Genomic DNA, 23,453 nt, shown 5'->3' with positions numbered 1-23,453 from the left:
GCGCCCTCGCACAAGCACCACGCGGCCCGCGCACCCGCGGCAGTCACGTGATGCGATGGGCGGGGCCTCTCTCCGGTTGCGGCGCCGTCGCTGTGGCGCTCACCTGTCACTCGCGCATGCGCGGGGCGGCCGCCGCCTGCCGCCGGGGCCCCGGGGTGTCGGCGCGCCCTCCGGCCGGCGCGGCAGCGGCAGCGGCAGGGTTACCTCAGCCTGGCCCTTGCTCAGTCCCTTGGGGTGTGTCTCGACTCCCTAAAGTTACCTCAGGGCTCCTGACCCTTGGGTCCCGCCCTTCAGCTTCCCCTCAGGGTTTCCCTCACAACCCCCCCCTTCAGGTTTCCTCCCCCCTGACCTGCCCTGCCCTGCCCTAATTCCCCCTCAGACTTGTTCCCAGCTTCCCCCTTTCCCTGCATCCCTCTCCAGCTCTTTTTCTCCATGCTTTCCCGTTCTCCCCCAGCCTCCGTGGCTCGGGGGTCCTGTCCCCTGCGTGCCCCCGGTGAGGGCTGAGTGCTTCCCCGCCACAGTGGGTGCACATCCCCAGGGTCAGGCTTGCCCCAGCTTCTTCCCAGCCCCCGTGCCCCCAGTCCCGCCCAGTGAGCGCATGTGGCGCTGCTCTGGATGGGTGGGGTCATCTGCGGGGAGAAGCTGACTGCAGTCTGATGATCCGGATGTGTGGGGCTGCCTGGGTGCGTGTGACTGACCCCGGTGCGTGTGACTGACCCCGGTGTGTGTCACTGACCCCGGTGTGTGACTGACCCTGGTGCGTGTCACTGACCCCGGTGCGTGTGTGACTGACCCCGGTGTGTGTGTGACTGACCCCGGTGTGTGTCACTGACCCCGGTGTGTCACTGAGCCCAGTGTGCGTGTGACTGACCCCGGTGCGTGTGACTGACCCCGGTGCGTGTGACTGACCCTGGTGTGTGTGTCACTGACCCGGGTGTGTCACTGACCCCGGTGTGTGTGTCACTGACCCCGGTGTGTGTGTCACTCACCCCGGTGCGTGTGACTGACCCCGGTGCATGTGACTGACCCCGGTGTGTGACTGAGCCCAGTGTGTGTGTGACTGACCCCGGTGTGTATCACTGAGCCCAGTGTGTGTGTCACTGACCCCGGTGTGTGTGTCACTGACCCCGGTGTGTGTGTCACTGACCCTGGTGTGTGTGTGACTGACCCTGGTGTGTGTGTCACTGACCCTGGTGTGTGTGTCACTGACCCCGGTGTGTGTCACTGACCCCGGTGTGTGTCACTGACCCCGGTGTGTGTGTGACTGACCCCAGTGTGTGGCTGGCCGGGGCGATGGCCACGGAGGCAGTGAAGGTGGCCATGCGCTGCTGGCCGCTGAGCGGGCATGAGGTGGCCCCGGGGTGCCGGGCGATCATCGGTGTGGACAGCACGCGGGGGCAGTGCCTCCTGCGGAACGCCGCGGCCCCCGCAGAGCCCCCAGGCAGTTCTCCTTTGATGGGGCATTCGGTGCCCCCCAGGCAGTTCTCCTTTGATGGGGCATTCGGAGCGGAGCACAGCATCGAGCACATCTACGAGATCGCCTGTCCGCTCGCGGAGGTCAGTGGGGACCCAGGGGAGCTTCACACAGCTGGGCATGGGTGCAGTTTTGGGCAGCACAATGAAAGAAGGAGCTCCAGGAGCATTTAGATAATGCTTTCAGGCACAGCGTGGGATTGTTGGAGTGTCTGTGCAGGGACAGGAGTTGGACTCCGATGTTTGTGGGTCCCTTCCAGCTGAGGATATTCTGTGAACACATAGCTTGGGACAGGGTCTGAGAAGTTTTACAAGTGATCCCTAAGTGAAGTGGGATCCACTTGACCTTCCCCATGCTGGAAGATGTCCCTGCCCATGGCAGGGTGATGCAACGAGATGAGCTTTAAGGTCCCTCCCAACCCAAACCTTTGGGATTCTATAATTTATGGGCAGAAAGCCCTGTCCACTGCTTCAAGAGGTTTCGTTACAAGCCTGGGGAGCAGAGGAGAGCAGACAGTGTCCTGGAAACAGGCTGGGAAATTGGGAAGAAACAAAACTTCATTAGCAGCCAGCAGGGCATCAAGGAGAGAGTTACATTTAATTGTTTAAGGTGGATGTTTATACCATAGAATCCCAAACAGGTTTGGGTGGGAAGGGACCTTAAGACTCATCCCATCCCACCCCCTGCCATGGGCAGGGACACCTTCCACTGTCCCAGGCTGCTCTAAGCCCCATCCAGCCTGGCCTTGGACACTTCCATGGATCCAGGGGCAGCTACAGCTTCTCTGGTATCAAACTGCTGATTTTAGGGACATTTTTTACTGTCAAGTGAGAAACCTTAGTGAAGATGGGGAACCTCAGCCTGGCTTAGCCTGGCAAAAGGATGGGAGATCCCGTTGTTTCCTTGTTAACAGATCAGCACAGAAAACAGCTAAGGTGAGAAATGAACCCGTTAAGCAAAAAAAAGACCAACCTCCCACCCCAAAAAAGTTTTGTTAGAAGAAGTAACATGGATTAAATGGCTTGTGATGGTTTTAAGATGGAAGTTCTTGATCATGAGAACGAGCAGGACTAGAAACAGTAGATATTAGAATAATAGGTTCTTTTTTTCTTATTTGAACCTCGAGAAATCCAGTTATTTTTTCTTCCTACCACACTTCTCTGAAATAGGGACAAGTGACAGTGAGCAGCTTGCCAAGCAAAAATTATTCAAAGCTAGAGACCATCCCCTTGGCCACCCCACAACCAACTATTGTTCTAGTTGTCTCTTTGAATCTCATAAGATTTTTGTGCCCTATGGCAAAAATATTATGGTTTTCTAAGTGTTGTTGTTAACTGCTTTTCAAGCTGTGTTGCTTCAAGATTCCCTGTTTTGAGGGAAAAACATTGAATTATATGCTAATTTTGTAACTGCTATTCTCTGGTGGCATGTGAAGATTAAGTAGCCATTTGATGTTTACTTCCAGCTCTTCCTTTAAAATACCTTTTAAGGGGTGGGAATGAATCTGGACAATGTATTTCCAGTTAGGCAACGATGATGGCTGTTTTCTTTGGTTTCCCCCCATTTTCAGGGTGTCATGGAAGGCTACAATGGCACCATCTTTGCCCACGGCCAGACTGGCAGTGGGAAGTCATTCACCATGCAGGGAGCTGCGAACCCTTCCTCACAGAAAGGGATCATTCCCAGGGCATTTGAACACATCTTTGAGAGTGTACAGGTGGGTGTGAAAAAGATCCTGTTGATAAGTTTTTTGCTAAAAAGACTTTGGTGTCCTATCCCGAGAAGTAAGTGCTGATGCCATGAAGTGTTAAAAAATGGGGACAGGTTTGGGGTGCACTGTTTTTCATCCTTAGGCTGAGGCCTGTCCATAGTCAGGTGAACTGCACCCCCATTCCAGATGACCTTGTGGACTTGAGGTGTGGAAGGACCAAAAGTCCCTTGCAGTGAGTGTGTTGTGTGGTTCCACCTGGAATGAATTGCCAGGGGAGGTTGGATGAGGTGCAGAAGGTTGGAGAGCACCCAGCTGTGGGAGGGGCTCCCTGGGCTGCCTGTGCTGTGCAGCCTCACCCCAAATCCCATGTGCTGTGCAGTGTGCTGAAAATGCCAAGTTCCTGCTGAGAGCCTCCTGCCTGGAGATCTACAGTGGGGACAAATGAGACCTTCTGGGAGCTGACACCAAGCAGAAGCTGGAGGTGAGGCAGGCTCAATAGGTCTTCATTAAATGCTTTAATTTGCTCAGGTGGGTGTTACCATGACTTACAGAAGTGCAGCAGTGGTCTGTGTCAGAAGCTTGAGTGCCAGAATATGAAGTTACATGAGGAATATGGAAGTTAAGGGGGACTTTTGAGAGATTAGTGTAAGTTTAGGAACAGGATGCAGTTGGAGACGTGTCCAGTGTATCCCACATAATATTGGCTGGTGGCTCAGCAGCAGCTCTGTGAAAATCTTTTGCTAGGTAAGGATGGAATAAAGTGCTCATTGTGCAATTTCTTCCTCATCCTCTTCATCTCATCCTTGTCTCTAAAGCAAGAGGATTCTGGGCCTTATAAATGTTTAATCTGATCTAGTGGAGCCATGGATGATCTCTTTATCTGTCTAAACCAAAAAGGCTGCTCTGTTTTGAGGGCACAGAGCAGATATTCCTCCCCATGGAAGCACATGTGACGTTGACAGGACCACAGGAGGGTAAACTCCCAAAATCCTAATCAGGAGGCTGATTTTTATAAAATTTACCTCTTGGTGGCTTTGCAGATCCTTTTGCATGTATTCCTGGATAGAAATTTCCGGTCCCAATTTACTTCCTCGCAGGGCTGCCCTGGTGTTTAAAACCAAGGCAGGAGCACCTTGCGACGCTCTGGGATGGCAACAGACCCAAAGTGCCTTACAGGGCAGGTATTTCTAACAGGTTTCTGGCTTTAAGGCAGGCAAACCCCACTCTGCTCCATGTGCCAAGTGTGCTTTCCCTGTCTCCTGCAGAGGGAGAGTGGGAGAAGGGACTTCTTGCTGCAGTTTCCCATCCTTTGTTCCACATCGGCGATGACATGGGTTTCCATGGCGATGCAGTTTGCACTGGGAGGGCAGGAGCTGGGCAGAGCAGTTTCCAGGGAAACTCTGTCACGCTGCCTGTTGCTGCCTCCACTGAGTACTGGAAGGAGTGTGTCCTGCCAAAACAAATTCCAGGCTGCCCCACTGCATTCCTCTGAGTTCCTCAATTCTCCCAGAATCCCGTTTTTTTTTCATTCCTTTGCCTTTCACCTCAGTGGCTACAGCCATGTCCTTGGTCTGGTGTTCCTCAGGGACTCTGCAAAACCCCCAAACCGAGCCAGGCCAATCCTGGGGTTCTCAGCAGCACAGACCAGTGACAGTGTATGAGCACTGGCTGTGACTGTGCCTGGATTCATCCTGGGCATCCTGGCTTTGGAACAAGGATAAATCCTACCCAGTTAAGTTTTCAGCCACTTTTGCTCTGTTCTGTGGGATTTTTTTAACAGCAAACACTGTTTTACATCATTTCTTGTGAAGATTACTGAAGTATCTGAGCCTCCTCTTTTGGAAGTCATAGTCCCAAATGTGGTCTCTGTTGCTCCATCATGACAAGCATATCTCGGTATCCCAGCTGACATGATAAAGATAGTTTTGGTGATGAACTTAGCAGATATCGGGTGTAACGGAGCTGTGGAAAATTAATTCAGCTCATTTAAAATTTCCATTGTGGAGGGGGCTGGTGTAGGAGTGCAGGGATCTCTGGATTATTTTGTATTTTTTATGTAGGTTTGATGGGTAACTCAAAATTTTGGATATTTCCATTGCTTATTAACATTCTGTATGAAACTTCATCTGTGTGGTTGATAATTACTGAGAAGATGCTGTTGGGTATTTAATGCCCTATCTCAGCCCAGGGTCCTGAATAGGATTTTTGTTCATTTAAAATCAATTAATCTGGAGAAAAATGGTGACAGTTCACCTGTGTGTGACAGGTGGTACTGTGGGAATGTTGTCAGTGAGCTCAAGACACCCACTCAGAGCAGAGAGTTCAGGAAAGCACCAATATCTGGGAATATTGTATCTGTGCTTTGATATTTAAAAACGCTTCCTATGACTGAGGAGATCTAAGAGCCTTTGCCATAATAGGTGAGATGTATTTTGATTCTTGTTTAAAATATGCAGCTTAATAATAGAGAAGGTGGAGGGTGGATGGAAGCTGGGTTCCTCATGGCCTGGGGGATGTCTGAATTAATCAGCAACTTTTAACTTGAATTCTTTGAGCCCTCTTTTTCTGTGGTTTTATTCCTCCTTCAGAAGTAAGGCTTTTTAGCGGCAGTCAGATGTGTTTTTCTCATACTGTAGTTTAATTCCACATAGCCCTCAAGCTTCTGGGCCATTCCCAGTGTAATTTTCCATGGTTTCAGTGCCTCCCGTTCTGACCTGTCGTGCGTTGTCCTGTTGGCAGCTGAAGGAGCACCCAGAGGTGCAGGGGTGCACATGAAGGGGCTGCACAGTGTGGCCCAGTGTGAGCCCATGGACACGGGCTGCAGGAACAGAGCTGTGGCCTTCACCCTCATGAACAAGGGCTCCTCCCTCGCCCATCTCCATCTTCACTGCCAGGATGGGAATCTGCACTGTTGGTGGGTACCTGGGTGCCCTGCCTTGTGCCTGGGCCTAGTAGGACACAGGATCCTTGTGCTCACTCATCATCCCACAGCTACCCTTAGATCCCACATGACTGTAGGTCCAGGAGAAAAATCGTCATCCCTGTGAGGGTGGTGAGGCCCTGGCACAGGGTGCCCAGAGAAGCTGTGGCTGCCCCTGGATCCCTGGAAGTGTCCAAGGCCAGGTTGGACAGGGCTTGGAGCAGCCTGGGACAGTGGAAGGTGTCCCTGCCCATGGCAGCAGGTGGAATGAGATGAGTCTTAGGGTCCCTCCCAAATGAAACCATTCAGGTCATATCACCTGACAGTTCCTTCATTGAGCTTAATCACAGGACATATTTTTTAAAGATGGAATTAAAGGATCCTTTAATAAAGTTTTAGTGACTAATTTTCTTTTCATGAGTATCTTACTGGCATTTCTTTAGTTGGAAGAGCTGCCTCTCTGGGTCTGAAACGGCACCTCAAGAGGGTTTTTCTGGGAGCAGAAAGGAATTAATCTCTGTCTTGTCTTTGACCCTGGCTGGGAATAGCTTGGCTTCATTTTCTTCAGCCGTTTCAGTCATGGGCAATGTTACATGTCTTCCAAAACTGTGTTTCCAGATGTTGATGATAGTACCTCATTTTCCACTCAGTAAGTGAGGGATTTGGGGAATTTCTCAATTAGCACAGATATTGGATGTGTTGTGTAGGTCTGTAAAATCCCAGCTTTATCCCAACAGGGAGGAAGTATTTGCACTCCTCTTCTGTGCTCAAGATTGGTGCAGGGCCTTCAATCTAGCCTGCATTCCTCTGATTTAAAGCTTTGAAAACATTACATGGAATGGGATGGCAGGTGGGGAGCCCGCAGCTTTGGCAGTCAAAACCAGATGGAATATTTGAGGAGAAAGTTGTGCGCTCTGGCCAGTCCCCATAAACCAGATGGTTCTGCTGGGCTGAGCATAGGCTGAAATAGTTGAGGGGTTTGGTATTTCTGTTGTCATCTTTAGGCTTCATAAAGAGTTCAAACTTCTTTTCTGGGTGAGCCTATATTAAATAATAATTTATGGAAGGTTGATATTTTAAAGGGAATAAAATTACTTTTTTTTTAAGTAACACATTTAGACGTTATGAAAAATACTGAGCTCTTGGCTGCAGATGTTTGAAACATGCAAGTTCCCAGTGGTACTTTTACTTAGATTTTTACACCTTTTTAAAAATTTTAATTTTTTATACTTATTTTTACAGTATTTTTATTTAGATTAGTAGATGTTTTATTCCTTTATGTTGTGTGCTTCTGCCATCAGCCCAGGCCAATGGGCTGACAGGGAATTAGACAGAGAAGGTCTTATGGCTGCTGCAGATATTTTAGTAAGAGTCTGGGGAGCTTCTCACACCATAGGAACTAAACCATGAGCTCTGAGCTGGAAACAAACAGACTCGGTGGGTAAAAGGACTGGCAGGAACCAAAACAGCTTTTTGATTGCCTGGCAGCGTTTACATGAACAAAGGGAAGAAGGAAAAGGTTAGAAAACCTACTTTTTGTGACTGCCCACTCAACCCAGCACTCAAAAAGGATAAGGAGAGGGTGCTCTCTTTAAGCCCCATGCATTTTTACCCCCTTCTCCCATGTCTTGACACACGAGAATGAGCTGGAGGGAAACAAGTTTGCTCAGCGGCAAACATTAAACTCCACAGTTGCCAATCTGTTGTTGTAACAGAAATATCCTGGGACAACAGATTTTAGAGGTTTTGGTGTTTACCTGTGAACTTTCAACTTTCCCTCATGCATCAGATTGTTCATTGCTCATGTTTAGGTATTGCCCAGAGCTGCGAAACAGAACTCCGACTCCTTTCAAGGCCAGGATTTGTGGAAGTCTGCCTTGAAAAGGGTGGATTCAGTTAAAATCTCAATGCTTTCTGTGCTTGGAGTGCTAAAGCAGCTCTTCCCTTGAATTTGAATTGCAATATTATGGAATATTTGGGATGTGGACATCCAAGAGTGTGGTCCAGTGCTTAGGACAACAGTTCCAGGAGTGTGTGTCCAGCTCTTTGCCCTGTATGAGACTGGGAAAGGAAAGGAGCCAATGAAAGTGCGGGGCTCCTAAAGGAACCAGATGCACTCTGTCTTCCTCACAGGAATCCTGTGCCATCACACTATTCCAGCCTCAAATGCAGACCGGGAAGCAGGTATTCCGTGTGTAAGGTGTGTGTCCAGGCAGCTGGGCAGCCTCAGCTTAATCTGCTCCTGCCTTAAACTGATGGGAATGGCACCAGTTCAGTGGGTTTGACTGCTCACCAGGATCCATCTCCTCATCTGGGGGGTTTGGGCCATGGGCAGGGACACTTTCCGCTCTCCCAGGTTGTTCCAAGCCCTGTCCAGCCCGGCCTTGGACACTTCCAGGGATGGGGAAGCCACAGCTTCTCCGGGCCAGGGCCTCCCCACCCTCTCAGGGAAGAATTTCTGAATATCTCATCTAAATTTCCTCTCATGAAACAAACTGAGGAGGAAAAAGGTTATATAAACTGATGATTTTACCTGCAGAAGTCTTTGGCTGAAATTGTAAATACTATTGAAATATGTGGAGGGGTGTGTGTGTGTGTGTTCAGAGCTCACTGGGACAGTAAGAACAGGCATGAATTTTTACCATGGATCCTGTTGAGGAAAGCACTAAAATGTGCAGTGTAAGATTAAGTAGATATTGACTTACTTCAGGGAGTCAGGGCCCACAGCAGACAAAGAACAGGGCTGGAAGAGGACACGGTGCTGAGTGTGTCCTGGTTCTTGACTATTGAGAGGCTTCCTTTTAAGAGCTAACTGGGAATTATTTCCCTGCAGATAAGCGAGGGCAGGACCACCTTAGGGCTGCTAAACTCAACTTGGTGGATCTGGCAGGAAGTGAGAGGCAGTCAAGGACTGGTGCCACAGGGAAACGGCTGAAAGAGGCCACCAAAATCAACCTTTCCCTGTCTGTCCTGGGCAATGTCATCTTGGCCCTGGTGGATGGCAGGTGCAGACACATTCCCCACCGACACTCCAAGCTGACCAGGCTGCTCCAGGACTCCCTGGAGGGGAACACCAGGACCCTGATGGTGGTGTGCGTGTCTCTGGCTGATGACAGCTATGAGGAAAGCCTCAGCACCTTGCGCTACACAAATCGAGCCAGGAACATCAGGAACAAGCCCTGCATCAACGAGGACCCCAAGGATGCCCTGCTGAGGAAGTACCAGGAGGAGATTGAGAAGCTGAAGGTCATTCTGGCTGGACAGATGGGCGCAAGGGACTTGTCAGGTAGGAGAGCCTTTACTGGCTGCAGAGGTGTCCAAAAAGAGGGTTTTACACATCAAATGTTATTTAAATTTTACCTCAACTTTTCCCTTACCTATTGGAGGAAGAGATCATCTCAATAATCCAGTGTTTTCAATAGTGACAAATTCTGTTAGAAAAGGCTGACATGATTCAAATCCTTGGTTATTTTTGGTGATTGTGGGCTAGAATTTGGTCAGTTTGGTCAGAAGAGAGAGGTTTCAGCTGGAAGAACAAAAATGAGCTGCAAAAGAAATAATACCGTAAAATTCTATATTAAATATATATGTATGTATGTTTTCAAAGTAAGCATTCAGCCCCTATTCCCCTAAAATGCAAATTCTTGACACTACAAGAGAAGTTTTGTTGTCCTTATGGCAGTGCTTGAGGACTCCGCCCAGCCTCAGCATACTTGCTCTGTCCTCTGGAGCAGGAATAAGAAATGTAGGAGCAAATGGGGAAGAGCAGTCTTTAGGGAGCTGATCACCTTTGGAGAATTAACCCCTAAAAAAGGGCAACTTTCAGCAGGGGAATAAGGCTGTAGGATGAGTTCTTCCCCCTTTCTTCCCCCTTTCAGAAAGAGCCGTGAACAAAGAAGGTAATTTCCTTGCACTTTTCATCTTCCCAGTGTCTTTTATCTCCCAAATCTGTAGCATAGCCCTGGAAACAAGTATCCTGTTCTTTTTTTTTGAAAGAGATACTTGTATTTCTAAATACCATATAATTACATTCACTTCCATATTTCCCCTGAAGCTGGAGCCTCTCCCTCTCTCCCCATACCTACGGAGCCCCACGCCAGCGGCGTTTTGGCAGCGAGCGCGGTTTGAAGAAGCCCAGGGGTTGCCATGTTCTTTCCTGGCACCCAGCTTCTTAGTTCTCTTTCCAGGAATTCCAGACAATCCCACCCAGTGACTCTGAGTGATTTTTATTTCTGCTTTGCTTTGTAGGGCTTCTACCTGCTGAGGCTGCTCACCTGGGAGCTAATCCAGCTTCCTGCCTCAAACCCCTGGTGGATCTGGAAGCAGAGAAGCAGCTGATCAGAGAAGTTAGTTGGGAAGGGACATCCTAGAGTGGCTTTGACTAAAGCTTTTTCATAGTAATCATTACAAATATGGTTCAGCCTTTCCAGAACACTTCTCTTTTTCTGTTTCTATTTTGTAAATCCTTGGGCTTCTCCTATGAACAGATCATGTGTTATGAAGGCCATGTGCCTTATCATACCTCACCTCCTGTTCCCACCTCTCTGGGGATGGATTGGAATGGATTCCCAGAAGAATTTTGGAGGAAGTACATGTGAAATTGTCAGAAGAGGGAGGAATAGAGTTGAGGAAAGCAGGAGTCAAAAGTGTTAGGAACAGTACAGAGATGAGGAAAAAGAGGAATACAGAGCCAGGAGGAAGAATGGGGAGCCAGAGGGAAACCAAACTCTCCCCTTGCTCTTTAGAAAGTTCATTCCAGGGCAGCACAACTACCAAAGGCAGCCATTTTTAGGGCTGAACAGTCACTTTCATCAACAGCAATCACTACTGTGTCAACTTAAGTCACAGAAAAAGTCCGTGAATACTGATGGTGGAGTTGTATTGGGATGGGCTTAAGGTGTGACCTGGAATGCACCTGGATGTGACCTCGGGTACAGTCACAGGGCTGTTGTTGTGCCTTGCAGGAGTTCCAGGAGAGTCTGGCCCAGCTCCAGGCCAGCTGCCAAGCGGAGCAGGTGTCCCGTGCCCGCCTGGAGAAGGACATCAGCAGCCTGAGGGATGACTTTGATCTCAAGGTGTCTGTTCTTCAGGACCTCCCCAGGAAGGAAGCAGGTGTGGAGGAGGCAGGTGGAGGCTGTGCAGCCAAGTCCAGGTTCCCTCAGGAGCAGGGACTGTTTTTGCACTCAGATCTGTGACAGCCACTGCAACCTTTAAAAGGCAGCAAGTGCTGCCTGGCTGCAGCAGTCTGTGCCTGCAACCCACCCTTATCCACAGCAGGAGCAGGGTCTCTGCCTCTCCTGGACCAGATTTAAGACTCTGTCCCAGCTTTGTCTGTTTCCCTGTTTCCCTGACTTCTTTCCCTGTTGGTACCAGCCTGACCCTGACCCAATCCTGTGAGCCTTGAGGCAATGAAAAGCCTCATTTTTGAATGAAACACCTGCTTTTTGCTCACATAGCAGAGTTGCTCGAGTGAGGGCAGTGTGTCTCTGGAGCAGAGGTCACTGCCTGTCCCCATCCCACTGGACTCTCATTCCTGAGGCCGGGGTGGCTGCCGCAGTCTCTTCCTCCAAATGCAAATGTGCTGCAGCACTTGCTCTCCCAGTGGATTATCCACACCATTGCTCGCTGCAAGGCAGATATTCCTCACCTTGCCTCCCCTCCCCTCATGTGCACCCCCAGGGTCTGAAATGGATTATTTTTGGAGCCAGGCTATCCCAGCCCTGTACAATCTACAATCCTTACCTGATACAACCTCTCAGTCTTTCATGGTTTTTACTTTCCAGCAGGTTAATGACATCCCTTTTCCTTTCAGACATGTCATTCCTAGCTTTGGGTAAAGGTTTTGGAAGACAGTTTCACAGATTTATGTCCAGTTTTGCACAGCTCAGTACCAACATTGTGGAAATTTCCTATTTTCGGCTGACACACGGACTAGAAGGACCTCTGACCACACGCCTTCATATGAAGACGCTGTTGCTGCAGCACATGAAGAGCCAACATCAGCCCAGATACCCTCCAGGCTCCTTCTCCCCTTGGGATGAACAAACCTGAGTGGGTAACATTGTGCTTCATCTCCTCCAGGACTCTCACTGCGTCTTTCAAGAGCTACAGCCTTTTGTTTTCCTCTTGTCCCCAGGACCCAGCAGCACCTGGGACTGTCACAGACAGCAGTGGGGTGAGCAGGGCCAGTGCGGGAGCTGCCACTGCCCTGGAGATTTGCCTGCCCACAGACCAGCAGCTGCTGCTTGCCAGGTCAATGACATACCTGCTCGTGCCAGCTGTCCCCTTGGCAGCACCCACAGGCAGCAGCAGGCGCCTTCTGCCATGACACCACAGCTGCTGAGCTCCAGCTGTCAGTGCAACCCCAAACCAGGCACATGTGAGTTAAAATTATGGACGGGTTTGGGTGGGAGGGACCTTAAAGCTCATCCCATTCCACCCCCTGCCGTGGGCAGGGACACCCTTCCACTGTCCTAGGCTGCTGTCCTGGGTTGAAGTATATTCTATCACCATCTTCATGAACTGTTGAAACCAAGTGAGGCAGTGCTCCCTGCCTCCTCCACTCTGGCTTATCTTCTGTTAATGGGCCCATCAGCACCTTTGCTGCACAGCTCACAGATAACCCCCTCCTGGACTACCTCCTGTTAATGGGCCCATCAGGCCTTATCACATGACTCACCATCCCATTGTGAGATGCTCCGCCCAGAGGGAGGAACCAAGCATTCCAGCCTGGATATAAGCTGAGACTCTGAACACCAGAGGGGCGCTTACCCACTGGGTTCCCAGAGGACCCGAGCTACCAGACCTTTCTACAGGATCACTGCTTCAGGAAGACCACCTCATCTGGACTGCTTCCATCACTCCGCTCAGCTTGTATTCTGACTCTGTCAGTGGTCTTTTGTATTATTGCATCTATTTTATTTTACTTTCTTTCCTTTTTTCCTATTAAATTGTAACTCTGACTTGGAGCCTCTCATTTGTTTTGCTTTCAAACTACTACAGCTGCTCCAAACCCCATCCAGCCTGGCCTTGGACACCACTGCCAGGGATCCAGGGGCAGTCACAGCTTCTCTGGGCACCCTGTGCCAGGGCCTCACTAACCTCCCAGGGAAGGATTTCTTCCCAGTATCCCATCTGACCCTGTCCTCTGGCAGTGGGAAGCCATTCCCCCTTGTCCTGGCACTCCAGCCTTTTGTCCAAAGTCCCTCTCCAGCTTTCTTGGAGCCCCTTTAGGCACTGGGAGAAGCTTTTAGATCTGCCTGGAGCCTTCTCTCCTCCAGGCTGTTTTTACCCCAAAACTAACTTTGCCCTGTTTGGATGGATGAAGAGCTGTTCCCTGTGGCACTCAGTGAGGCCAAGGACCAGAATTATGAGAGAAAAATGGAGATGTTCAAGTCAGCAAATATGGGTGCCAAAAAGTGTGTGTTCCTGGTAACAAATGCTGCCTGGAGCTGCAGGCAGGGGAGCCTTAAGTCCCCACACAGGTTATGGAGGTGCCTCCTTTTCCTCGTGAAAGAGGTCCTTGAAGGGTACTTGGAGCCCTCTCATGTGCCTACAGGTAAGGCAGCAGCTGTCCTGTGGCTCATGGATGGACTCTTTCCATCACTGAGGCCACTTTCGCCTCTAACTTGTGCATCTCACTGTGTCTGCAGCACATCATCCAGAACTAACAGCAAAATTTCCCAATAATCCTATTTCAGGGGCACTGTCAGGGCCTGGAGGACATGGCTAGGATACGAGGGATGCGGGCTCGAGGCTCATGCTTAGCGCATCTCAAAATCACCCAGGCTCAAGGTTTTCTCAAGGTTTTTTCGTGAGAGCTGTCCTGAGAGAATTCCTTCTGCCAGAGTCCACCACCACATATTTAAGCAGCATGGGGGCTTGGGCTGCTCCAGAAATACACATTTTTACAAATTCTGATGATTTTTCACTTACTTGATTGTGTGGAACTATATTACAATTAGAAAAGCTCAACCCAAGACATGCGGTGACAGAGTCTGATTCTGAACAGTTCTGCGGGTTTTAACCTGTCTTTCAGCTTTCCTGTGGAGTGTGCTCACTCTGTTGGGTCTCTCCTGGATCAAGGAGGAGCTGCTATGAAATGCAGAACAGCAGTGTCTGTAAGTTGTGGGCAATTCTGTCTGTTAATGGAGAGATCTCCAAAGAAACCCTTCATTTGGATTTGATATCAAAGGTTAGTGGTCCTATTGCAAGAATGAATTCTATTCCTTTGGTGGCAAACAAGGGAAAATGCCCTTCTAATCACATTGTTAAATCCAGGTTCTGTCCAGATTGAGCAGGAGGGTTTGGTTCCACAGGTGTGGGGATTTCAAAGCCACCTGCTCAAGGTTTACACATTGGGGCAGTCCAGCAGAGCAAGGATTGAATCCTTGGATCCAATTGTATATTAAGCAAAGGAAAGGGAAGGTTGCCTGGCAGGAGCAGTGCAACAGAATAGCAGGTCAGTTCTGGGGGAGAATGAGCCATTTCAGAGGGTTTGGAGATAATTAAGAGGCTGTTAACAGTGAAGGGGTTATCAGCCAATTTGAGCTAGTGCTGGCCAAGCTGAGCTATCTCCTCTGCTCCGGATCCTGTGCAGACAAAGGAATGGCTCTGGAGCATGGCTTTATTTCCATATCAGAGCATGATTTCAAACGCAGGCCTGTGCCGCTCCATTAACAATGCTGAGGTCACACAAACCATCAACTCTGGCTGATACTGCCCCAAAATGGAAGCCACACTGTGGCACATTTGGACATCCCCCATTTCAAATAATTCTCTGTGTAATTTTGGCACCTTTCGTACATCTTTGAAAAAAAAAACAAAAACACAATAATATATTCAATGTTTGTTTCAATAAGAATTTAAATATAAATTTCACAAAACAAGGGGTTTAAAGAGAATTTTGTGACCATAGATATGGATTTCTGGACATCCCTGTTGACTGAGGTGCTTAGAGGTGCTTTGCCTTTGTGGAGTATTTTGCCCAGAGCAGCTGTGGCTGCCCCATGATCCCTGGAAGTGTCCAAGGCCAGGCTGGATGGTGCTGGAGCAACCTGGGAGAGTGGAAGGTGTCCCTGCCCATGGCAGGGGGTGGGATGAGATGGCTTTAAGGTCCTTCCCAACTCAAACCATTCTGGGATTCTTTTTATGACAGAAACTGTTAATAGTAAGCAGAATCTGCCACGATTACTCAGGGCAGAAAATCTTATTATAATTCCCAGTTTTCTGTGTTTTCCCAAATGTCACCCATGGAAGGACGTGTGTCTTCCACGCTTGTGAAGCTGGAACACTGAGCTCAGTGTTCCCCTTCTCCAGGCTGCAGATGCTGAAGCAGCCGGTGGAAGAGGGGGGAACAGGCTCCGAACAAGGACCTGAAGGGAAAGCACAAACACCAGAAGAAATCCGCAGACAAGCGGAGGCTGCAGCTGGTGGCTGCACTGCAGGAATCCAACAAGGACAGCAGTCAGCAGGCTCTCCTCAATGTCTACAGCTCCATCGGGAAGGAGGTTTGAGCCAAGAGCAAGATGCTGGAGAAGGTGCAGGAAAAGGTGAGGGAGCAGCTCCTTCCTCCTCCACATCCCCATTTTTTATGTTACAGGGTTTAGGGCTGTAGGTTTAGAAAATTACTCTGGCTGTGTCAGTATTTCATACACCACACAGTTTGTGGGAGCTTTCATGAAATCCCAGATGCAACAGCCCTCAGCTGGGGGATTAAGCTTTTGAAGCCCAAACCCCACCAGTTTTAAAGGCTCAGTGTGTGACACTTGGCAGGAGGAGGATGTGTTGGGATGGGAGGGGATACAACTCCCTCTGCTGACCTACAGACCTGCTGCAGCTCCTGCCAGTGCTGAGCACGCTTTCTGGCGCAAGAAATGAAACATAAAAGTAATGCTCTTAAATTTTACATTTAAAATCTTCATTTTCAAAACACTTGAAAATCAGTTTTGCTCTGATATTTTGTGGCAGAAACAGAGGGTCTGCAAAAAAAAATTGACATTTGTGTGCACAGTCCTAGTTCTGCATACAAAGGACTTGCTTAATTTGGGTATTTAGGATATCAAAGAAATATTGCACCTTTTTAACTGAAGTTAGGAAATTCCAAGAGTTCCAAGAACACACCAGTAAAGTTCAGGTTCAGTACAAAATCATCCTTATGGAGAAACATGAGAAAACATTATTTAAAATAGACACAGAATAATCTCTCCACACAAATTTCATCCTAATTTGTACCTAAATCAGAAATCTTTCTAAATACTGAAGCTTTCCTGAGTGTCTTTCTCTGCCAGGCATATTCCTGTACTCATAGTATCCATTGGTCTCTCTGCCTTATAATCCTGATGTTTTGTGTCCAGCTCCAGGCTGCCAAAACCGAGATCAAAGACCTGCAGTTGGAGTTTGGGCTGGAAAAGATGGATCCCCTAAGCACCATCTGGCGCCAGGAGCGAGACCTGAGGTCACACAAACCATCAACTCCTGCCAGCAGCTGCTGGATCAGGCGCAGTCCCTCGTCTGGCGCGACTGCAACTACAGCAACCTGGAGAGGATCAGGCGTGAATCCATCTGGGATGAGGAGAGCAGCTGCTGGAAAGTTCCAGAGCCTGTCATTCAAGAAACCCACCTGCCCGCAGGTAAGGGGACAGTGCCCAGGGGGGAGGAGGGTGCTGTGGGGGACAGGAAGGTGATGCAGGCATGCAGCTCTGCCATGCTTGGCAGGTCATGCTTGGGCTGCATGTGCTCGTAACATCTTCCACATAAAGTTTGTCTGGAAAGTTTGAATAACGAAGGTGGCACGTGGTGCGGATCCCTCGGGAATCTCTGAGCAGTGTCAGGATCAGGAGTGCAGTCAGGAGAGTGGGGATTGTTCTACACACAACGACTCTTAACGACATTTCTTCCCCAAGTGGTTCCAGCCCCGCCACAGCCCAAACCTGGCCGGACAGGCTCCTCGAATGAGAGCGGGGAGCCAGTGGTATGGCCCATTCCTCCTCTATTTCTAGCCTATTTTACCAATTTTGCCTTATTGCTGGCGCTGCTGACAGCGTTTGCCACCTGCAGCCCGAGGAAGACCACTACAGGCTGGTACTGGACAGGAGTGACAGCGAGACCATCGCCAGCAATTACTTCCGATCCCGGCGAGCCGGCCAGATCCTTCACCTGGACCAAGGTAATCCCCTTTTCCCAGATGTCGCCGGCACTCTTCATTTTCCTCCTCTTCCTTGAGAAATCAAATGGCGACCCACCCACGACCAATTCTGCCTCACCCTCTTGACCTCTCGGTGGTTTCTCGCAGGATACAGCCGCATTTTGGGGTCCTGCGCTCACCCACCGCAACCCCCTCCTCTCCCGTCGCAGCTCCCGCAGGCCCCGAGGGCAGCGCCGGCAGCACGCCCCAAGCCCGCCCTTCGCCTGCAGCCCCCGGCCGGGGCTCCCAGCGCCGACACCAAGCGCAGGACGGGCAGCGCCGGCTCCCGCGCTTCTCACCCACCGCGGGCGTGGGCAGCCGGGCCCCCGGGGCTGCCGGCGCTGCGGAGGAGGGAGGGCACGGCGAGCCTCCCTTGTCCGCGCCGACGGTGGCCGCGCTGAGTCGCGGTTGCGCTGTCGCGACAGAGGCCGCGATAGGGCACGACGGCGCTTGCGCTGCCTCCCGGCGTCGCGGAGGTGTCTGTCGCTGATTGGCTGGAGGCTGCTCGGTTCGGGCCCTGATTGGCTGGAGGCTGCCCGCCTCTGAGGTACTTCGGCGAGTGGGAGTAAGATGGCGGCGGCGGTTGTGTGCGGGCTGCTGGCCGTGCTGGCGGCGCTGGCGGCGGGCGCTGAGGGGGCGGCCCGCACGCTGGTGCTGCTGGAGAACGGGAACCTGCGCGACACGCACTCAATGTTCTTCCGCAGCCTCGCGGGTACAGAGCGGGCCGCGGCGGGACCCGGGAGGCCGTGGATGGGGCGGGGGGAGCTGGGTTGGGGACCCAGGGTCGGAATGGGGGAGGAGGCTGGGGTTACCTGAGGGAAAAGGGGATGTTTGGGGGTCTTCGGATCAGGCCGAGGGAGGAGAGTGGAGTCCCCTGGCTGGGCTGAAGGCGGAGCCAGGGGTCCCTTGCTGGAAGAGGGTGTGTTTGGACTCCTCTCGCCAGGAGGGGGGAGACATGAGGATCCCCTAGGGGAGAGCGGGATGATTGGGGTACCCTGTTCAGGATGAGAGAGGAGATTTGGAATCCTGCACCGGCTAAAGGGAGGAAACTGGAGGCGAAAAACGGGGGTGTTTGCGGTTCCCATGTCAGAGTGGAGAAGGAGGCTGGTGTCTCCTGTCAGCTGAGGGAGCAGATCGGGGTCCCCTGGGGGAGAATGGGGGGTTTGAGGTCTTCTGGTCAGTCTGGGGATTCTGTGCCTGGATGAGGGAGGAGATCGGGTTCCCCATGTCAGAATGGGGGAGGAGATCGGGATCCCCTGGTCAGGCAGAAAAGGAGGTTGGTGTTGCCGCGGAGAGGGGGTGGTTTGGGTTCCCCTAGTCAGCATGAAGATTTGGGTCCCCATGTCAAGCTGAAGGAGGAAATTGTGAGGGGGTTGCTCTTGGAGTTCCCTGGGCAGGCTGAATGAGAAGGAGACCCCAAGCCAAAGGAGGAGATTGGGGTTCCCTGGTATAGGGGGAGGTGTCGGGGCTCCCCTGGCCAAGCAGAGGGAGTAGACTGGGAGCCCTGTGCCAGTCCGAGGGAGGAGATTGGGGTTCCCTGGAGGGTGAGGGGAGGCTGCTTGGGATCTTCTGGTCAGACTGAGGCAGGAGATGGGGGTTGTTTCCCCAGCTGTGCCTGTGTTTAGCTCCCCTGCAGCATCAGTCCCTGTTGAAGGGGTGATGGCGGGGCGTCCTTTGACTCCAGGACTCTTAAGGGGATCCACCCCTTGAGTTTATGTAGGAATGCTCAGGTGCTGCTCTTAAAAAGCCCCTAAGCCAGTTTTTCCAAAATGCTTCTTCACTGGGGAAATAAACCTCTGGATCCTGCTGCTGTTTAGCTGCTCCATGTGTGGTTTTATGGCATGCTGAAGTTGTCACTTTTGTCTCCTGGCTGCAGACAGGGGCTTCGACCTCACCTTCCGGACAGCAGATGACGCTGGCCTGTCCCTGATAAAATATGGGGAATTTCTGTATGACAACCTCATCATCTTCTCTCCATCCATAGAAGGTAAGTGCGGAGGGGAAAACTGTGGAACTGGATGGTGTTTTTGGGCTTCCAGCTATTTTGTGAATTTTAGTGAAGTGCTACGCTTTGGATGTACTCAGTAGCAAACTGCAGTTCTATCCCAGCATTTATTGGTGGTTCTTCCATTGATTTGGTGATTTGCCCTGGTTTAATTCTGCTGGGGGGGGGTATTTCTGAGCTCTAGCCATGAATTCTTGGTGTTTGCTTTCAGACTTTGGTGGGAACATCAATGTGGAGACCATCACTGCGTTCATCGACGGTGGCGGCAGCGTCCTCGTTGCCGCCAGCTCAGACATTGGTGAGTGCAGATGTTCCTCCAGAGAATTAATTCACTGCAGCAAGTACAGCTGCTCCTTGTGCATCTCAGGGTTTGCTCTTGGAGAAAACAGGTGATTCATGCCTTTAGTAACATGTTCAGTGGGAATTTAGCTGGGGACATCGTGTTTCTCCGTGGGATTTGGCTCATAGAGCGTTAAACACACGACTCTCAGCTGAATTTACTGTTGAGTTTCTGTATCTTGTGACAGAGAATCCGTTGTGTCCCTGCAGGTGACCCCCTACGAGAGCTGGGCAGCGAGTGTGGGATCGAGTTCGATGAGGAGAGGACAGCGGTCATCGACCACCACAACTATGATATCTCTGACCCTGGCCAGGTAATGGCTTTGCCTCCTCCTTCTGGCTACTTTAACGAGCACGTGGGTGCAAAGCAGCGTCCTCTGTCCCTGTGCTCCCATTATTCCTCTGTCCCTTCTCTCCCACCGTCCTCCCAGGAAACTGGGAAATAATCCATGTTGCAGCATTCAGTTCTGCTGCTGTCAGGATCCTTCAGGCTCTGGTTTCACATGGTCACTGTGTGCAGACAGTGGAGCTGTGATTAATGCTGGTTCTGTATCCCTCTGAAGCCTGGAGGGGAATTTCACCTGAGGGTGAAGCGTGTCAGACACCGAGTGTGACGCTTCAGATGTGAGAAGGGAGAGTTGCAGCCCCTGATTTTCAGATCAGTATAGAAACAAACACTTCTACACTTCTGTGTGCTTGGTGTAATCCAGCACTTTAAAATTAAAGCGTATATTAAAGGCTGAACTAAATATACTCTGGTAATTTTTGTTTAAGGTGAACTGTTGAAGCAGTATGTACATGCATGTTTTCCTGGTTTGAGGATGAAGTTTGCTAAATACAGGGAAATAAAACTGTGTAGGTGGTGCTGTCTTTATCAAGTGGCAGTTTGTATTATCTTGAGGATCAGTATTAACCTAATTTGATCTTAAGTACAAAAATGCTGTTGTTTTACTTTCTAATTTAACTATATCATTAATCCAACAGTTGTAATTGTCTGTAAAAATAAAGTTAACTTTTAACTGAGAAGCTGTTGTTTGTCATTAGACCCCGACTCACCTCACATGGATTTCTCTCATTTCCCCAGCACACACTCATCGTGGCTGACACTGAGAACCTGCTGAAGGCCCCCACCATTGTGGGGAAAGCAGCACTGAACCCCATCCTGTTCCGAGGAGTTGGGTGAGCAGCAGGGGCTGAGGTGGGGGAAGAGCAGTTAAACCTGTGGTGTTCCTGTGAGGTGAGCCTGGGGTCAGCCACTGGGACTCTTAACGTGAGCTTAATGAATCTCTCTCGATTTCAAACTAAAAATAGAAGGAAATACTCCAAAGTAGTTTAGTTGTTGACTTAGGAATAGTTCCTAAGAAAATAGTGAAGGAAATATTTAGTTTTTTAGCAGGTAGAAGGGTGAGAAGGTCCATGGGGTTGGGCAGATGGATGCATGTTCTTCTGGGTGTGGGGACCCTGGGTGTGTTCGTGCTGCTCACCCTGGCTTTCCCTGCAAGGATGGTGGCTGATCCCGACAACCCTCTGGTGCTGGATATCCTGACTGGCTCTTCCACTTCCTACTCCTTCTTCCCAGATAAGCCCATCACTCAGGTATGCTCCCTTCCTGTCTCTCCTGTTTTGAGCTGTGCTCCTGCGATTTAGTCCCTGTAACTTCAGCTGCTTGGGAAAATCCTGAAGTGTTTCATCTCCTGACTGATTTTGAAAGGGTTGAGCTATTGGCTGTTTCCTGATGTTGCCTTCCTCTCTGCTTTCTGCTGGTGTGGAGGTGTTCAGTGTGAGGGACATGTGTCCTCCATGCTCTGGAGGAGGGGTCAGCCTAGATCAAAGCATCTCTGCCATTCCATCCCAGCTGGAGTGGTATCACAATCCTATTCCTGCTTTTTCTGAGCTTTGTGGTTACTCCTTAATTGCAGCAGATGCTACTACAGCCAGACTGTCCCAGCCCACAGCAAACTGTTCTTTGTGCATCCCCAAGTGGGCTAAGCCCTGTTCCCCCTGGTTGCTCCGCAGTACCCGCACGCGGTGGGGAAGAACACGCTGCTGATTGCGGGGCTGCAGGCACGCAACAACGCCCGCGTCATCTTCAGCGGCTCCCTTGACTTCTTCAGCGACGCCTTCTTCAATTCTGCCGTGCAGAAAGCGACTCCCAGCTCCAAGAGGTACATTGGCTTCCCTGGCTGAGGAATGTTTGGGGGACGCTTCGAGGACAGAAGTCTCGGGAAACAGGCAACAAATCTTTCCATTTTGGGAAAGAGCAGAAAGCTTGAATTGAATTGGGGTGACACGTCCTTTACCGTTGCGGAGCAGAGTGCTTTGGAAAGCAGCTCCTTCCTTGAATCTTAGCTCAGTTTGTGTTGCTTTCACATCTGTTTGGGTTTGGGCCATAGGGTATTTTCTTGGCTGTCTGAGCCTCCCTTGTTCCGCAGGTACTCCCAGACGGGTAACTACGAGCTGGCCATGGCCCTGTCCCGCTGGGTGTTCAAGGAGGAGGGGGTTCTGCGCGTGGGCGCCGTGTCCCACCACCGCGTTGGGGAGCTGGCGCCGCCCAGCGCCTACACCGTCACTGACCTCGTGGTGAGGCTGCCGGCCTGGCGGGGCGGGGGCACGCGGGAGCCACCCGGGGAGAGGAACTGGGCAACGCTGCAGCGGGCCGAGGCTCATTTTCAGGCATCGCTGGTTAATTTCTCCTAGGAGTACAGCATTGTGATTGAGAAGCTCGCTGACGGCAAGTGGGTGCCCTTTGACGGGGATGACATACAGCTGGAGTTCGTGCGCATTGACCCCTTCGTGCGCACCTTCCTCAAGAGGAACGGTAGGTCCCCATCAGGGGGGAACAGGAGGTTCCTCTGCAGGAGCAGTGGGTCCCCCTCAAGAGGAACGGGAGGTCCCCATCGCTGCCCTGGCCCCACACTGGGCGCGTTCTCACCTGCCACAGCTTCTTGTGCCCCCTCAGTGTCACCCGTCTCACCTTCAGGTGGCAAATACAGCGTGCAGTTCAAGCTGCCGGACGTCTATGGCGTGTTCCAGTTCAAAGTGGATTACAACCGGCTGGGATACACTCACCTCTACTCCTCCACACAGGTGAGTAAGAGGGAGTGAATCTCGCCTTCTCCCTGGAGGAAAGGCTGCCCCAGGCTGCTGGACTGCAAGAGCTGCTCTGTCCCCTGCCAGGTGTCTGTGCGTCCCCTCCAGCACACGCAGTATGAGCGGTTCATCCCCTCGGCATATCCCTACTACGCCGGTGCCTTCTCCATGATGGTTGGCCTCTTCATGTTCAGCATTGTCTTCCTGCACATGAAGGAGAAGGAGAAATCAGACTGAGCTCCCCATGGGAGCCTTTTCCTGGCACCAGGAGGGCCCGGCAGTGCTCGGAGCTTCCCGTGTATCCGTGTGAGGACTGGTGGATGCCGGATGTGCTGTGGGGCTGTGTTTGGTCTTTTTTATTTTTACACTTGGGGCGTATTTGGGAATGAAGATTAAATTTTGGGGGGAGAATCTGTTGCCAAAATGTCTGCAAACCCGGGATCAGGATGCTTCTGGTGTTTACTGATGAGTTGTGATGTTTGCTTCGCTCCACTGTTGGAATGATTTGGATTGGAGATGGGTTGGAATGATTTGGATTGTGGATTAACTCCCAGTTCAAAATAAAGTCTCGTTCCTCTCACCCTGGATGGGAGTGAGATCAATTCACGGCATGAGGCATTCGGATGCATTCCCAGAGCTGAGGGCTGTGTTGCCTTTGCCTACTCTGAGCGTTCTCCGGGCTGGGCTGGGAGGGAACAGCGGGATGGCGCTGAGGCTGGAGAGTGCTGA

General features: G+C 50.9%; 4 protein-coding genes across 4 annotated transcripts; all 4 read left to right on the top strand.

Annotated features, from left to right (window-relative positions):
• Positions 1-1,222: 1,222 nt before the first annotated feature.
• Positions 1,223-9,040, top strand: LOC136300431 (kinesin-like protein KIF17). The gene is made up of 3 exons (XM_066202836.1): positions 1,223-1,557; positions 3,045-3,191; positions 8,939-9,040. Exons 1-3 carry the CDS (start codon positions 1,294-1,296, stop codon positions 9,038-9,040), a joined length of 513 nt encoding a protein of 170 aa, XP_066058933.1. The 5' UTR covers positions 1,223-1,293.
• LOC136300433 (kinesin-like protein KIF17) lies at positions 8,942-13,097 on the top strand. The gene is made up of 6 exons (XM_066202839.1): positions 8,942-9,110; positions 9,222-9,391; positions 10,354-10,451; positions 11,070-11,217; positions 11,918-12,156; positions 12,242-13,097. Exons 2-5 carry the CDS (start codon positions 9,370-9,372, stop codon positions 12,154-12,156), a joined length of 507 nt encoding a protein of 168 aa, XP_066058936.1. The 5' UTR covers positions 8,942-9,110; positions 9,222-9,369; the 3' UTR covers positions 12,242-13,097.
• Positions 13,098-14,143: 1,046 nt separating this feature from the next.
• Positions 14,144-17,780, top strand: LOC136300693 (uncharacterized). The gene is made up of 6 exons (XM_066203256.1): positions 14,144-14,225; positions 15,424-15,656; positions 16,461-16,736; positions 17,010-17,077; positions 17,164-17,272; positions 17,461-17,780. Exons 2-6 carry the CDS (start codon positions 15,431-15,433, stop codon positions 17,778-17,780), a joined length of 999 nt encoding a protein of 332 aa, XP_066059353.1. The 5' UTR covers positions 14,144-14,225; positions 15,424-15,430.
• Positions 17,781-17,823: 43 nt separating this feature from the next.
• On the top strand, positions 17,824-23,304 carry DDOST (dolichyl-diphosphooligosaccharide--protein glycosyltransferase non-catalytic subunit). The gene is made up of 11 exons (XM_066202826.1): positions 17,824-18,002; positions 19,167-19,277; positions 19,507-19,593; positions 19,845-19,948; positions 20,719-20,813; positions 21,137-21,230; positions 21,651-21,799; positions 22,067-22,214; positions 22,332-22,452; positions 22,615-22,721; positions 22,812-23,304. Exons 1-11 carry the CDS (start codon positions 17,861-17,863, stop codon positions 22,959-22,961), a joined length of 1,308 nt encoding a protein of 435 aa, XP_066058923.1. The 5' UTR covers positions 17,824-17,860; the 3' UTR covers positions 22,962-23,304.
• Positions 23,305-23,453: the final 149 nt, after the last annotated feature.

The sequence above is a fragment of the Chamaea fasciata genome, unplaced genomic scaffold (genome assembly GCF_029207755.1).
Source record: "Chamaea fasciata isolate MVZ Bird 193981 ecotype frontalis unplaced genomic scaffold, bChaFas1.0.hap1 SCAF_23, whole genome shotgun sequence".
In the NCBI taxonomy this organism is placed as follows: Eukaryota; Metazoa; Chordata; class Aves; order Passeriformes; family Sylviidae; genus Chamaea; species Chamaea fasciata.
The sequence above is the reverse complement of the archived record's forward strand: the minus strand, read 5'-3'. Positions and strand labels throughout refer to the sequence as shown.

Coding starts and splice junctions, on each gene's coding strand:
- DDOST (XM_066202826.1), top strand. CDS start 17,861: ATGGCGGCGGCGGTTGTGTGCGGGCTGCTGGCCGTGCTGGCGGCGCTG. Junction 18,003..19,166: donor GTTCTTCCGCAGCCTCGCGG/GTACAGAGCGGG, acceptor TCCTGGCTGCAG/ACAGGGGCTTCGACCTCACC. Junction 19,594..19,844: donor TGCCGCCAGCTCAGACATTG/GTGAGTGCAGAT, acceptor GTGTCCCTGCAG/GTGACCCCCTACGAGAGCTG.
- LOC136300693 (XM_066203256.1), top strand. CDS start 15,431: ATGCTGAAGCAGCCGGTGGAAGAGGGGGGAACAGGCTCCGAACAAGGA. Junction 15,657..16,460: donor TGGAGAAGGTGCAGGAAAAG/GTGAGGGAGCAG, acceptor TTTTGTGTCCAG/CTCCAGGCTGCCAAAACCGA. Junction 17,078..17,163: donor ATGAGAGCGGGGAGCCAGTG/GTATGGCCCATT, acceptor TGCCACCTGCAG/CCCGAGGAAGACCACTACAG.
- LOC136300431 (XM_066202836.1), top strand. CDS start 1,294: ATGGCCACGGAGGCAGTGAAGGTGGCCATGCGCTGCTGGCCGCTGAGC. Junction 1,558..3,044: donor TCGCCTGTCCGCTCGCGGAG/GTCAGTGGGGAC, acceptor CCCCATTTTCAG/GGTGTCATGGAAGGCTACAA. Junction 3,192..8,938: donor ACATCTTTGAGAGTGTACAG/GTGGGTGTGAAA, acceptor ATTTCCCTGCAG/ATAAGCGAGGGCAGGACCAC.
- LOC136300433 (XM_066202839.1), top strand. CDS start 9,370: ATGGGCGCAAGGGACTTGTCAG. Junction 9,392..10,353: donor GGGCGCAAGGGACTTGTCAG/GTAGGAGAGCCT, acceptor TTTGCTTTGTAG/GGCTTCTACCTGCTGAGGCT. Junction 11,218..11,917: donor CCTCCCCAGGAAGGAAGCAG/GTGTGGAGGAGG, acceptor TTTTCCTTTCAG/ACATGTCATTCCTAGCTTTG.